The sequence below is a fragment of the Pezoporus occidentalis genome, unplaced genomic scaffold (genome assembly GCF_034315485.1).
Source record: "Pezoporus occidentalis ecotype Australia unplaced genomic scaffold, CSIRO_AGI_Poc_V1 ctg73, whole genome shotgun sequence".
Taxonomy (NCBI): Eukaryota; Metazoa; Chordata; class Aves; order Psittaciformes; family Psittacidae; genus Pezoporus; species Pezoporus occidentalis.
Genome location: NW_026916082.1, coordinates 1,467,990 through 1,481,500, shown reverse-complemented (window position 1 = coordinate 1,481,500; position 13,511 = coordinate 1,467,990). Strand labels below are relative to the sequence as shown.

Below are 13,511 nucleotides of genomic sequence, written 5' to 3'. Positions count from 1 at the left end.
GGGAGCATTTTACTATATATAAAACCTCTGTTCCAACAACAAATCTCATATGCCTGCAGAATCTAATCACAAGAAAGTAACTCTCCTTCCTGCTGAATAGGCTACAGCAAGAGAAAGCCCATGTCCAAAAAGCATTTCACCAGCCAGCCCTTGTAATTGCTTATACCTGGGAATTTAAGATGAAATACCATAATCTGGGCTGGTAAAAAGGTTGCTAACAGTCTCGTGTGCCAGTTCAGCCAGGCAGGTATGTCCTTTGGCTTTTAACAATATTTAAGGATGTTTTTCAGAGGGCTGCTAGAGACAGAAGAGCCAAGTGTGTGAGTCAGTGGTAGCTGAACACCATTGCCTCCTCTCAGAAGGATGCCGCCGATGCTTTGCCAAGCAAGGAGGGGGTGATGTGGGCAGATGGGGGTGAATGCTGCTCAGCTGCATTGACGGACTGGGAATATAGGGGGAAGACCTCAAATCCCAGCATTTCCCTAGGAGACAGAACTGGATCACATGAACTCTATGGTAATTAATGGATGTAGGACTACTGTGTTCAGCAGATGAATTGAGTCTTTTTCCTGATGAATTGTTGTGCAAAATATAAATAAATCATTTCACCTCCTTAGACATCAGCCTATTTTAGGATGAGGGGATGGCACAAGCTTTTTCCTGCCTCTCTTCAACAGCAGCAGTGAGGCTCAGTTCCTCAAGTGTTGTCATTGCTTTAATTCCTCCATAAGAAGGTGTAATAAAGGTACAGAGAGGATTTCTGTAGCTGGCAATAGCTGCAGAATATGTGTGTGCCCACCACCGCACTCTGCTGAGCTGCTGAGCTGCCTGGACATGTGCTGGCACAGTGCTGGTGAAGAACGTCCTCTAAGCCATATGGTGGGTAAGCCACCCTGCAACAAGTGAGCAGTGGGGTCTGAACAAACATTCAAACATTCAAACAAATATTCTTCCTAACTCCTGTCATAAAGCAAAAAGAGGATGGTTCAAGTCTCATGGGGCTGCAACAGCTGTATTCCCTCATGCTTCCTCCCATGGCCACCACAAGAAAACTCCACCAAAACTGTGTTGTAGAATGCAGTCCGCAGTCCTGTGGGGGAAAGAGTTATTCATGTCAACACACAAAGGCTGCAGAAGGTCAGTTTTAGCTGGGAATTGCAAGGGAAGCTTTCCCAGGACTCAGCCCTCCTCTCTGATTTCAGGTGCCCTATGTAAAATGGGCCAGGGAAGGCTCCAGGGAAGGGTTAGAAATGAGGATTTGCATCACCAGCAAGGCAGAGAGAGAGGAGGAGAGGAGGTATCCCTCTTGCCATCAGCCCACTCCTCTTTCTCCCATGGGAAGCAAGATCAAAAGGGAAAAGGTTTTCTCTGTTCTCATTATGCCTCTGTGAAACTTTCTGTTGGTTTTGGATCAGGTCCTAGACCTATGTGGACAAAACCCATAGTGTATGATGTGTCTGGATTATATATTAGCAAAAGGGTTCCCTCTGCGATCAATCAAGCATGTAGAACACTGTATTAAAACATGCCCTGCTCCATATCTGACTCAATGGAGTTGGCATGAAGAAGTTCTCACCACACCCTAAGAAACGCCGTTGGATTACAAATTGTCATTACTTCCCTCATCTCAGTTCCTACATGGCCTTATCTAAGTTATGTCATAAATCTTCTGGGTTTTATCTGAACTCTCCTCCTCCTAGTGACATTCTGTACTTCTCAATAATGCTGTCTCCATGTAAATTACATGGGGCACAGCCGTAATGCTCCAGCAGAAGCAAGGGAAGCAGTGGGAAACAGCTAAAAGCTATGAACTGTATTCTTACTTGTAATCTTCTGTCATATTCCAAGTTGGAAGATTAGATAACGAGACTATTTATAGTGGCATTGCTGGGTGTGTATCACAAAACCTTTATTGTAAGACCATGGGCAAGTATGAAATTTCAATTTTGCCTGCCATTTCCCCGTGTCAGAGCTTCCTTTGCACCAGCGCATCTTTTCTTTCACAGGGGGGCTATTAATAATAGATGTAGCATTAACATTTCCAAATTGGGAGTTTACCCTCAGTCTCTGTTCCCACCCATAGCTCAGTAAATTTTCATGTTGGACTGACAACTGGAGACTGACAATATCTGCTCAGCCACTAGACACACATTGTGTGGGCAAGAGCAACCGGAGCTCACTTCATTCATTGCTACAGGTCCCAGCTGCAGGACTTCTCTGGTTGGAATCTCAAGCTGCTTTTGAATCTCTCTGATAAGTCTTCCCCTCATACTAATAAATTCTGAGAACAACTGTCCAAAGGAAAAGCACTGAACAACAGATGATGGCTTTCAACTGAAAGAGGGTAGATTTAGACTGGACATTAGGAAGGAGTTCATTACTGTGAGGGTGGTGAGGCACTGGGACAGGTTGCCCAAAGAAGCTGTGAATGCCCCATCCCTGGCAGTGTTCAAGGCCAGATTGGATGGGGCCTTGAGCTACCTGGTCTAGTGGGAGGTGTCCCTGCCCATTGCAGGAGGCTTGAAATGAGATTATCATCTTTAAGGTCCCTTCCATCCCAAACCATTCTATGATTCTATGATTTAAATAGGGAGAAGGTTTTGCATCTTCATTTTATGACTGTAAGGAATGTAAACATATAAGGGTTGTCCATTAAAACAGGTACACTAAAAGATATACAGAGATGGGAGTGAGAATGAGAAATCCAGTGTTAACATCACAGTTTACCCAGGTCCCTTTTAATACCTTCACTATACCTTCACTGTATTTTTTAATAAAGAAAGTAAATTATTTCAACTACTTCTTTCTGTATTTGCTGAAATTCTGCAACATAATCAATTAGTGAGGCACATTTTCTCTTTTCCATTTTCTGTCATATCTATTCAAGTAACTAACGTAATACGCAGATTCTGTTTGCAAGATTTACAGTTATTTGTATCCTGTCTTCTACAGTGACTCAATATTTCTATGGGAAACCATCTCTTCCCTTCCTACCTAGTAATTACTTGTTAAGTACAAAAAAAGGCATTCAGCCTCTACAGAAATGGTCCTGCAAGATAGATAGAGACATAGAGAAAAACACAATGGCACCAGTTGCTCAAATCAAAGAAATCCCAAGTGATACCAATACAATTAGATGCTATATTAAACAGTATGTCTTAATGAGGAGATTTGAACTAACTTATGATGAAGAGCTGAAATCTGGGTGGTAAAGTAAGCTTTGGATCTGCGGCTGCTTGGCTTACCTGACAAAAGTCTGTCCAGAAGCAAGTTAAAACTCTACCACTAAGCTTTACATTAAAGGGTGTTGATGAGCAGCAAAGCACAAAACTCAGTCATGTCTCCATCCAAGTAGCAGTTAAATGGAAATGAAGCAGAACTTTATGCCTAACAGAGGATGAAAGATGATCAGTGCGGTTTTTAAATTATATGTTGACATAAGGGAAGTAAATGTAAATTGGAATGAATCAAGCATAACATGATTACATTTCTTCTGGCTGGGTCAGGGTGAGAGCTACAGCTTTCAAGTATGGTGAAGCCAGAGGGATGTCCAGGGAGGGGCTGCTTTCAAAGACTTTCAAGCTCCTTTTCAGCTCTTAAAGTAAGAAACCAATACCCCAAAAGTGCCCCTGATTAATTTCACTAGGACAAAAGATCCCAGATTTCCAACTGTGCTTAGCATCCCGTGGTCCCTTGTCCCTTCAGAAACTGGGCTACTCCTCCGCTACCTCACTAGTTAGTTTCTGACACTGGCACTGGCTAGTTCCAGAGCTAACCAGCCATTGTTTTGCTGAATCGATCCTCTCAAGCCCTGATGCTAAACATCATGTGTTCTGGCCATATCATAAAAATGATGAGCTCAACAATCAATAGAAAATCCCTGCATATGCCCATGCACTTGCAGTAAGCCCACACATGCAGGAACATCTGAGTGTCAGTCACCAGTCTGAAACTCAAATACTGAATACAAAGGAACAGAGGAAGGAGACTGCAAGCAATGCCAGTACATTAGAATTTCTTTTGTCTAAAATTTTCTTACTGTTTTCTTCAAAAAAAATATTTATATTAAGTGGAGTTTTTTTAACTAAAAAATCTGATGGTATTTTATCTCTGGGACTGGGTAAGAACTATTTACATTTACTTTTCAGAGTTTTGTATTAAATAGCCCTGAGGTTTAACTTGACAGTTTTCTGAGAGATGAAAATCCTCCCTTATGCTTTAGCAAAGAATAGAACCAAGGTGGGCTAACGGAGAATTGTATAAACATAATCCCACTATAGAATCATAGAATAGTTAGGGTTGGAAAGGACCTTAAGATCATCAAGTTCCAACCCCCATGCCATGGGCAGGGACACCTCACACTAAACCATATCACCCAAGGCCTCGTCCAACCTGGTCTTGAACACTGCCAGGGTGGCATGCTCCACCCTGTAATTTTAAAACACAATCCTGTTTTAATCCTGGAAGGCCAAATATAACCAGGAGTGTAAACATTAACAAGAATCTTATATACAACATGCTTTTATCAGCTGCAGTTCCCCAAGAACAAATGGAGATGAAAACCTACCCCACCTCAATTTTAACCGCATAATTTCATCAACCTAGACCTTAGTATGAGTATCCAATACTCATACTAATATCTCAGTATTCAAGTAGCTGCTCTCCTCCCCAGCTACACAGCTAGCAATACCCTATTTACCTAGGTTAAAAGGTAGTTCAAGTTCATGTGGACATGTCACAGTTACAGCAGAAACTTTAAATATTGCCAGACCCAAAGTTTCAGCTAAAATTCAGCTCACATCCTCAGAACTTTGGGATTTGTCCATTTGTGGTACATAACTGAGCACCTGCACAATGACATTATTAAAGTTAATCTTAGATCAACCATTTCTGGATGGAGACAATCACAAAATACAGGAGCTGCAGACTCCACTTCTTGGGACAGTTGAGAAATGGATTAACTCGGATATCCTAACATCTCAAGGCAGACCAAGTCAGAGCATGTGTGGATCCCCAGCTTGAAATGAATAGCCACCAGGAAGATATGCACCGTAAATGCCACATGTACTTATGCACTTGCCACGGGCAATAATTTCAGTGATGCAGAAGTTGCTGCAATTATCCCAGCAGCAGTAGGTAAGAACAGATGCCAAATCTGAAATTTTCCAAGCTTTTGCATTAGAAATCTTCTCAGATAAGGGGATAACCACAAAATCTGCTATGTCAGCAGTCTAGGAAACAAAATGAAGTGGGGGGCTACTTACATCTTCCTCATTCAGGAGGTCAATGTAAGCAAGAAGAACCTGCTTTCTCTTACTCCAAAACAGCCACAAATGCAAAAGTACCTTTATTTGTCAAAGTGACAAAGTGACACAGCCTCATCCAAGAAAGCTTGCACATGGACTTTGTCACAATCTCTACTGTCTCCTGGATAAAGCCTGGACTTCGATGCTGCCATATCAATGAACCACTCTGTAAACACCCAGGCGAGGACATTCATGGCAAAGAGGATGGACCCAGCTAGAGATCAGCCAACACCCGAGCAGGCTCTATTGCTCCCCATCTACCCCTGCAATGTCTCAACAACCCAGCTCCAGCTTTCACTGATGTGGAGAAGTTTTATATTCTCATTTCAGCATTATCTTGAGCATCTAAAAATAGGTAGCCTTAGAAAGACACCCTTGGGAAGCTCGTATGAGCAGGACAAGTGTGTGGTCTTTGTATGTAGCAAACTTCAAATGATTTCTCTTTCATGGCCTCCAATCTCCCATAAAATTGGACCCATTTTAGCATCCATAACATCCACTACTAATGAGCTCTACAGAGCTACTAGCTACTGCAGATGGCTAAAGTCTCCTTTTGTTAAAAGAAGCTGGAACCTACCAACTTCATTTGATGGCCTCCTAATTCTTGTACTGGAAGAGACAGTGAAGAGTGGAGCTTTGCCCCTTCTTTACATGCCAGTCATTTCCCACCCTAGTTGTCCCTTTTGTCCAGACATAAGAGTCCTAGTTTATTTAATCCTTCCATAATGCAGCCTTTTGATTGTCCCTGTTGCCCTCTTGTGAATGCTTTCCATTTCTTTTTTATCTTTTTTAAGATGATAAAAGGGGAAGAACCAGAACTACACAAAATACTCAGATATATACAATCTAATCATGGCCTCTATTTTCTTCTGTTTGGCTTCCCTTATAGTTTCTAGTATTTCATTTGCTTTTTTTAACTGCCACTGAGCCTTGCATTAACATTTTCAGCTCAATCATCCCACTGATGTTTTGGTTCCTACTGGTTTTCAAAAGCAGCCTTTCTTGCCCTTGAGAAATAGAGAGCATCACCTGTGGGCAAAGCACCACATGATTTCCTGGGGAATTTCTGACAATGTGCAGCATTACCTGCTCCACCAACAGCCTTCAGCACCTTATGAAAAAGACGATGGGAAAGGAAAAGTAGGATTGATAAATTGCTGTGTTTCGAGGACTGAGGAATTGTAGGCAGTTTAAACACAATAAATCAAAGTTCAACAGCTTGGAGAAAAATCTGGTGCTTGGGAAAAGGTCATATAACCTGAGGATCTCAGGCAGGAAAAACTTTATACCTACAACCCAGCCACACTGACAGGTCAGAGGGAAACAAGCACGAGCCAGGACAAAATGAAAGCAGAAGGACAGGAAGCAGGAGGCATCCTTCAAAGCCTTGAACAATGAAACTTCTGAGTCTGTAGGGCTGGGAGAAAATGAAATAGTACTTCAAAGAAGAACCAGTTATGACAGCAATGGGAGCTGAGGCTCTCTCACAGCATTACTACTGGCACCACCCCCTGGTGTGCTGCTTGCACCCCAACTTCTAATCCCCATGAAAATCAGCTGCTGATGTCCTTTTACTCCCCACTTAGTTTTATCTAGAGAGTGCACAAAATGGAGCTGGCAGCAGGGTAGTCTTTTCTATCAACAACATACAATTATTAAAATGCCTGCAGCAGATGCCAGATTACTATCTTCTGCATGTATTTCAGAAGCTCATAAAATACCAGTGAAAACGTCTGACGTATTTATGTGTCAGTGGGATATAAAGTTTGAAACAGCAACTGCAAAAATGCAAGCAAAGACTGTATAAGCATGACTGGTACCCCCTATGGGCCAGGAAAAGCAGCAAAGCCCCTGCCTCCTTAGTAAAGTGTTGCAGAGCAGGCTGTTTCTGGGAGCTTGCAGCCAGAAAGTAAGTCACATCCTTCAGCAAATAACTGCTGACTCTGACTCCAGGTTTCCTAGCAAAAGACAGGACTAAGAACTGTCCTGCCAAGGTGCCAGTCTGCTTCATGAGATACTCTGGAATTATAAACCCCAAATCATCCTACAGAGATCACCCAGGCACGTGAGTAAGATCTATCTGTATGAATGAGCAGTAAGTACAGGGGACCATGGACTTACACAACACAACTCAGATCTCAATGGGAGCCTCCAGATGCCACTGTAATACAAATAATAAAGAATAACCTATGAGTAATCAGCCACTGATGAAAAGAGGATCTCTGACTAGCTCGGGCTCTCTGTATAATATAGTGCATGCATTCTTTTGCATAAATATCACAGGTGTATTAACCCACAAGAAAACCAACAGGAAGAAATCCTGCTTGCTGTCACTCACCATGGAAGTTTACCTTCCAGGGCAAGATAGGCCTCAGGAAATTGAAGCAAACCTGAGTAGGAGGCTGGAGGAAAGGACTTAAGAGAGGAGACGTTAATACTCCTTAGCTTTCACAATGTCATATTGATCTGCTGTCTGCATAAATGGCTAAGCCTTCTTGAAGCTGAGGACATGGAGACAAGTGAGAATGAAGAGCTGCTTGCCCATGGTGCGTGGCAGATGGCATTCAGGTCCTGTGCCTCACCTCTGGCCCAAGAGCTAGCAAAACCTGCATTTCTAGCACCCTGGACCAGCAAATCTGAGCGCTACACAACAGCCTTAACAGGTTACACAGTCCACACATCACAGTACAGAGAGTTAAACTTATCCTGCAAAGCTGAGGAGTAGCGAAGAAAGAAATGCAATAGCCACAGAGATTTGCAAGATGTAACACTAGGAAAGGAGGGTAATTTACTGAGCTACACCAGAATTAAAAAGGAACATTAAGAAATGAGATTGAATAGACTATTTTGGAAGAATCCTAGGGCACAAAGATGGGTTGAACTGGAGATATATGTATTGAGAAATAGTAGATGTCTCCTTGGTTGGGACAGTTCAAGCCAGACTGCCCTGCACTAGTAAATGAGCAGTATACGGAGCCACTGATGTAAAGGTTGATCTTTTCAACTCAGAATCCAGAAGATTAGATACAGCTGGAGTTTCCCCACTCAGATCCACTCCAAATAGCCATACGCACCTTGTTTGATAGTTATTGCAAACCATATTTCACAGAGGGTAGACAGCAAAAATACCTGGAGTTTATCTGCTGGCATCATTACGGAGATTGTTACCAGATAATCATTATCTTTTGCTCAGCATGAGGAAAGTACATCACTGTCCACCACCCCAGAGAAATAGCCACGTGTATGAAATACTGAAATACTCACAGGAATGCTGGAATTAATCTCACCTCAACCTCCCCATCGAGTTAGCACAAAGTGACAACCTCCTGCCAGCCACTAGCCATGAGTTCCAGATTAGGTAATTCCAAAGTGCTCATGTCTAGCAGTCCCTAGTGAACAGCAATGTAAAGTCCTTTTATAAAGGGCTGGACTTAATCAGATTTTGAAGTACTGTCCTACTCTGAAAGCAACTCTAAAATCATCTTCCTGGGGTTCCAGGTTCACTGTTGCTGGCACCTTCAGTAAAGACCTGCCTATTTCAGTTACCTGGTTTTAAAACTGCAGCTGAAGCCTGAGAATCAAGTTGGATGCTTTCCTTCTTCCCCTCACCATCAAAAACAAAGCAAGTGTTCTGCCAGCCATGCCAGTCTTCAGTGATATTTCTGTGTCATGCCTTCAATGCCATCAAAAGTATCATGTGGTCTTCAAAAGATATATTTATCTAAAGGTGACCATTTTTAGCCCGACTAACAGAAAAGCATAAAATTTGCCAGTACATGTGGGCAACAGTTCTACTGTGTGTGGAGGTCTTATTTCTTGTACAGCAGAGATAAACTTGTAAGGTTTGGGGACTGACTTCAGAGTCCCCAGACCACTCAGGAGGCTTAATGCAATCATAGCATATCCTTCAGCAAGAATGAACCTCAATCACCCCGGCACCAGGTTAGGAAGAGGTCTCGCCACAGGAGGAAAATACTAGATGGTGGCCAAATTATCAAAGTTCAATATCCCTAACACTGGGCCAGATACTGAGGGAAGAACTGGGGACCTTCCATTAAAATACGCTTTACAAACTGTTAAATGGCAGATATGTAACAAAACTGTGTGACATTCATACTTTTGCTGCTATGCCTCCAGACCAGTCTACAGGAACCTGTCAGATGCAATCAGACTTGTTTATTCTGCATTTAAATGTAGGACCTGAGGCAGCCCGGGTTCAAAAAAAGACAGAAAAGGCACATATTGTCCCTGGCAGTTGCTTGGGTTTTACAACAAAGGCAATGTGTTGTTAACTATTTACTCTAAATCAGAAGTATTTCAGTGTTCTGCTACATTACAGTCTCGAGAACATTTCTGCTTGCTTCCCCAGCACAGGTAGAAATGTAATTACAACGTAAATGAAATGAAGAAAGAAAGAAACAAACTGACATTAACAAACACCCACCCCCATTCCCCAAAAAGAAAAATCAGGTGATGCATGCAGAGCATCTTCAAAATCTCACATAAGCCACAGATAATGGTTTAAGTGGCAGTGTCCCTTCTGGCTCCAGTTTATAAATTCTTATCTGCTTAAGGTTATTCCAGAAAGATTTCCAGCTGACAGCATGATTCTTAAGAGACAAATCCTCCCTGGCAGTCTACAATTGCATACCAAGTACTACAGCACTGCGTGTGCTTTCATGTTTGCATTGATAGAAGATGATGGTTCAGTGTTTAGGGTTCAGCAGCCCCCTCCTTGCAAGTCTAATTTTAAGCACAGCCATTGTCTGGTTTGAGTTTCAGACTGACTTAGTCCATCACAGAGCAGTAAGCATTCCTAGGGTCTCCTTACATGACCATTCAAAAAGCCATGATACAGTCATCCTCAGTTCACACAACTGTTTCAAATCATCCAAGTACAGAGGAAGGGAGCAGAGAGATGTAATGGAAGAACAATGTGAGTATCAGAAAATCCTTCAATATAACAACCAGTTGCCCAGCTCATCATTAACCATTTCCACTCCCCGTGACCATGCCAAAAAAGTATCCAACTGCTCCGTAAATTGAGGGTGAACAGCAGCATCCCTATTTTCCATGCTGGTGGCTGCAAATTCTGCAACATACTGGGGAAGCTGCAACAAGTTTTGATCATCTGAAATGGCTGTGGGTGCAGCACCTTCCCTCATTCCCTGTTTACAGAGATGTCTGACATCCTCTACCCAAACATCCAGTGCCCTTGGCTGTGAAAATGTGCTTAGTGAAGAGGTAGCCAGGTAGCATTGAACACTTACCGCCCCCTTTCAAGAATGACAAGTTATTTCCTGCTACGATCCTCCCAGATTATAGCAAAAGGGGGCAAAAAAAGGGCAGGGTCAGAGGAGACCTTGGGAACTCACTCCTGCACACCTTACAATTTGATCCCCATCCAATTTGATCCCAGCAGTGCCCTAGCATTTCTGAAAAGGGATTTCATCCTTGTAAAGAACAGAACAAGCTGGACGAGGAGCCCTGAATACCCCCTGCTCTCCTCCAAAGAAGGCTGACCATCTCACTCACATAGATATATTCCTGGAGCACCCAGAAAAGACACCAAAGCAAAGCTTTTGTCCACTAAGAAACATTTGAGGACTCTTTGGAGGTCCAATTCCTCTGACTTGTTGTCCCTTGCTATCCTGGGGTACCACTGCCAGGGGAGCCTGTGCACCGATCAGCCACCCATGGGGCATTGTCGGGGAAGGAGAGGCAGGGCTGGGAGCAGGGCGGGAGTGCCCACACAGCCAAAGGCCATAGGGTGCCAGTCATGGAACCATCCCATTCCGAGGTGCCCACTGAACCAAGCCTGTCCCAAGGTGCCCGGGATACCCGTCCAGCGTGGGGTGCTCAGGGTGCTGTGAGTGCCTAGGTGTCTCATCCCAATTTGAGGTCTGGGGTGCCCAGGGTTTGTGCCCTGCCTGGGTACCCATCCCACCGCGAGATGCCTAGAGCACCCATCCCGATTTGGGCTACATGGATGCCGCAGGGTACCGCGGGTGTTCATACCGCCGGGGATGCGGGGGGTGCCCGTCCTGCCGGGGGTGCCGGCAGAGCCGTACCTTTGAGGCGGTGGTGGCGGGCGCGGTGCAGGCGGCCCTGGCCGCCGCGGGGCAGAGCGGGGATGCTGGAGAAGCGGCTCCCCATGGTGGCATCCGAGCCGGGCCGGGCGGCACAGCGCAAGGTCTCTCCCCGGGGGCTGTGGCGGCGGCAGCGCTCACTCCGATGCCGAGAGCTCCGCTGCTGCTCGCCGCCCGCCGGGCCCCATGCCCCGCCGCTCCGCCGCCCTCCGCTCGGCTCCGCCGCGGCTCGATACTGCGGGGCGGGGCGGCGGCACCGCGGCCCCCCCGCCGCGCCCCGTCGCCATGGAGACAGTTGTTGCGCCCCAGGGTCGGAAGGGGGGGGCAGCGGTGCCGCGCTTCGCCCAGATGTGCCACCTCTGCCGTGACAGGTGAGGGGCACGCGGGTCCTCTCCTGATCCCCACCCTCAGATCGGTGCCGGGCACACGAACCGGGGCGCCCCGGTAGGGCGGTGGCACCGCCCGGTGCGGGGTCCCTGGGGTACCGGCAGCAAAGACAGTCAGCTTCCCCCCCCAAAGAGCACCGAGCGGCTCAGTCTTCCCCTCAAACCATAACGATGCCCCAAGAGGCAGCCGCAGCATCAGGGAGCATTGCCCTCTCCGGCCCAGGAAGGAAGCACCTCTCGGAGTTGTTCACTTCCACCCTGGCTCCCTTCTACCTCCCTGGGACAGTGCTACTCCCTCACTTCTGCTGGCCCTGAATCCACTTCCCCAACACCCTTCAGTGAGGAAATTTGCGGCTGACTCCAGAATCCAGACCCCTCAAAGAAGCTGCATCATGCAGGAACATCCAAGCAGGCATGCTCTGCTGGGATGCAACTGTCCTAAAGCAATTAGGATTTTCATGGATGCAAATACGTCAGAGCAGCATTCAGGGGAAGGCAAAGCAGGTGGGCAAGCAGCCCACTGCTCTCTGAAGCTACCCAAGTACATAACTTTCAGAGGAGAAGGGGAAGTGTTCTGAGGTTACATATAAGACTTGATAAGAAACATAGAAAATCTCAACCAAAATCTGATGCTGAAATCGGGATAAGGATTTCTTTTGGTGCCTGTGATGCAGAAGGAATCATTACTGTCCTGCCCCACCTTAGGCTGCAACATGGGTGGGATATACATCATGGTTTTGCATCCTTTCTAATTCTCCCAGAGACAGAAAGGGGTGACTATGCCAGTCAGAGTGATGCCATTGTAGTGCAGGGCTTGAACTTCTGCTCAAACCCAAGCCTCTCAATTTTTGGTGCTGCCAATATATCACATCCTGCTCTAGCTACACCAGCTGCCTCCACAGGCAGGAAGTTCACAAGGAGAGTTGAGACAAAGATGAAGTAAGACTGAATCGTATCTTTCTCTCCTTTGTGAACACTCTATCTCCAGTCAGCTCATTACAGTGAGCACATGAAGAAACATCGGGCTGGAATGGCTCTTAGATGGGCAACTCCAGTTTGTCACCATATCATAGAATAGTAAGGGCTGGAAAGGACCTTAAGATCATCCAGTTCCAAACCCCCTGCCATGGGCAGGGGCACCTCACGCTAAACCATGGCACCCAAGGCTCTGTCCAACCTGGCCTTGAACACCCCCAGGGACTGGAGCATTCACAACTTTCCTGGGCAACCCATTCCAGTGCCTCACCACCCTCACAGTAAAGAACTTCTTCCTTATATCCAATCTAAACTTCCCCTGTTTAAGTTTTAACCCATTACTGCTTGCCCTGTCACTACAGTCCCTAATGAATAGTCCCTTCCCAGTATCCTTATAGCCCCCCTTCAGATACTGGGAGGCTGATACCTTCCATCCTCCTGAACCTAATTATCTGCAACCAACAAAGGAAAAAAAAACCTGTTCTTTCTCAGTTCCTTTTCTCTAACCTCTCTCTGTACCTGTCCTTGAGTTGTAACAGGTCTGCAGTCACATTTCTGTAAAGCTTTATGTTTTAGGTGGCAGAAAAAGGTGGCAGCACAAAGCAAATTATAGTGGAAAGAAGCATCTTTCCATTGTATAAAAAGGGTCCTGAAAAAAGAAAGGTATCAGAATTTTGGATTGGAGGCATAGGAGACATCCATATAGTTGCACAGGAAACATTTCTGTGCAGTCATCCATTAAATTACAGGCACTC

The 13,511-nt window shown here is 45.3% G+C and overlaps 2 protein-coding genes across 2 annotated transcripts in view; one reads left to right on the top strand and one right to left on the bottom strand.

Annotated features, from left to right (window-relative positions):
- Positions 1-11,645, bottom strand: part of NEURL1 (neuralized E3 ubiquitin protein ligase 1) — a 157,642-nt gene extending 145,997 nt beyond the window's left edge. Inside the window, exon 1 of the mRNA XM_062601960.1 lies at positions 11,378-11,645. Within this exon, the coding sequence (XP_062457944.1) occupies positions 11,378-11,462 (85 nt within the window). The 5' untranslated portion in view covers positions 11,463-11,645. The remainder of the gene's footprint in view (positions 1-11,377) is intronic.
- The window catches only part of ATP5MK (ATP synthase membrane subunit k), a 272,077-nt gene that overhangs the window by 193,049 nt on the left and 65,517 nt on the right, over positions 1-13,511 (top strand). The gene's annotated exons all lie outside the window — the stretch shown is intronic.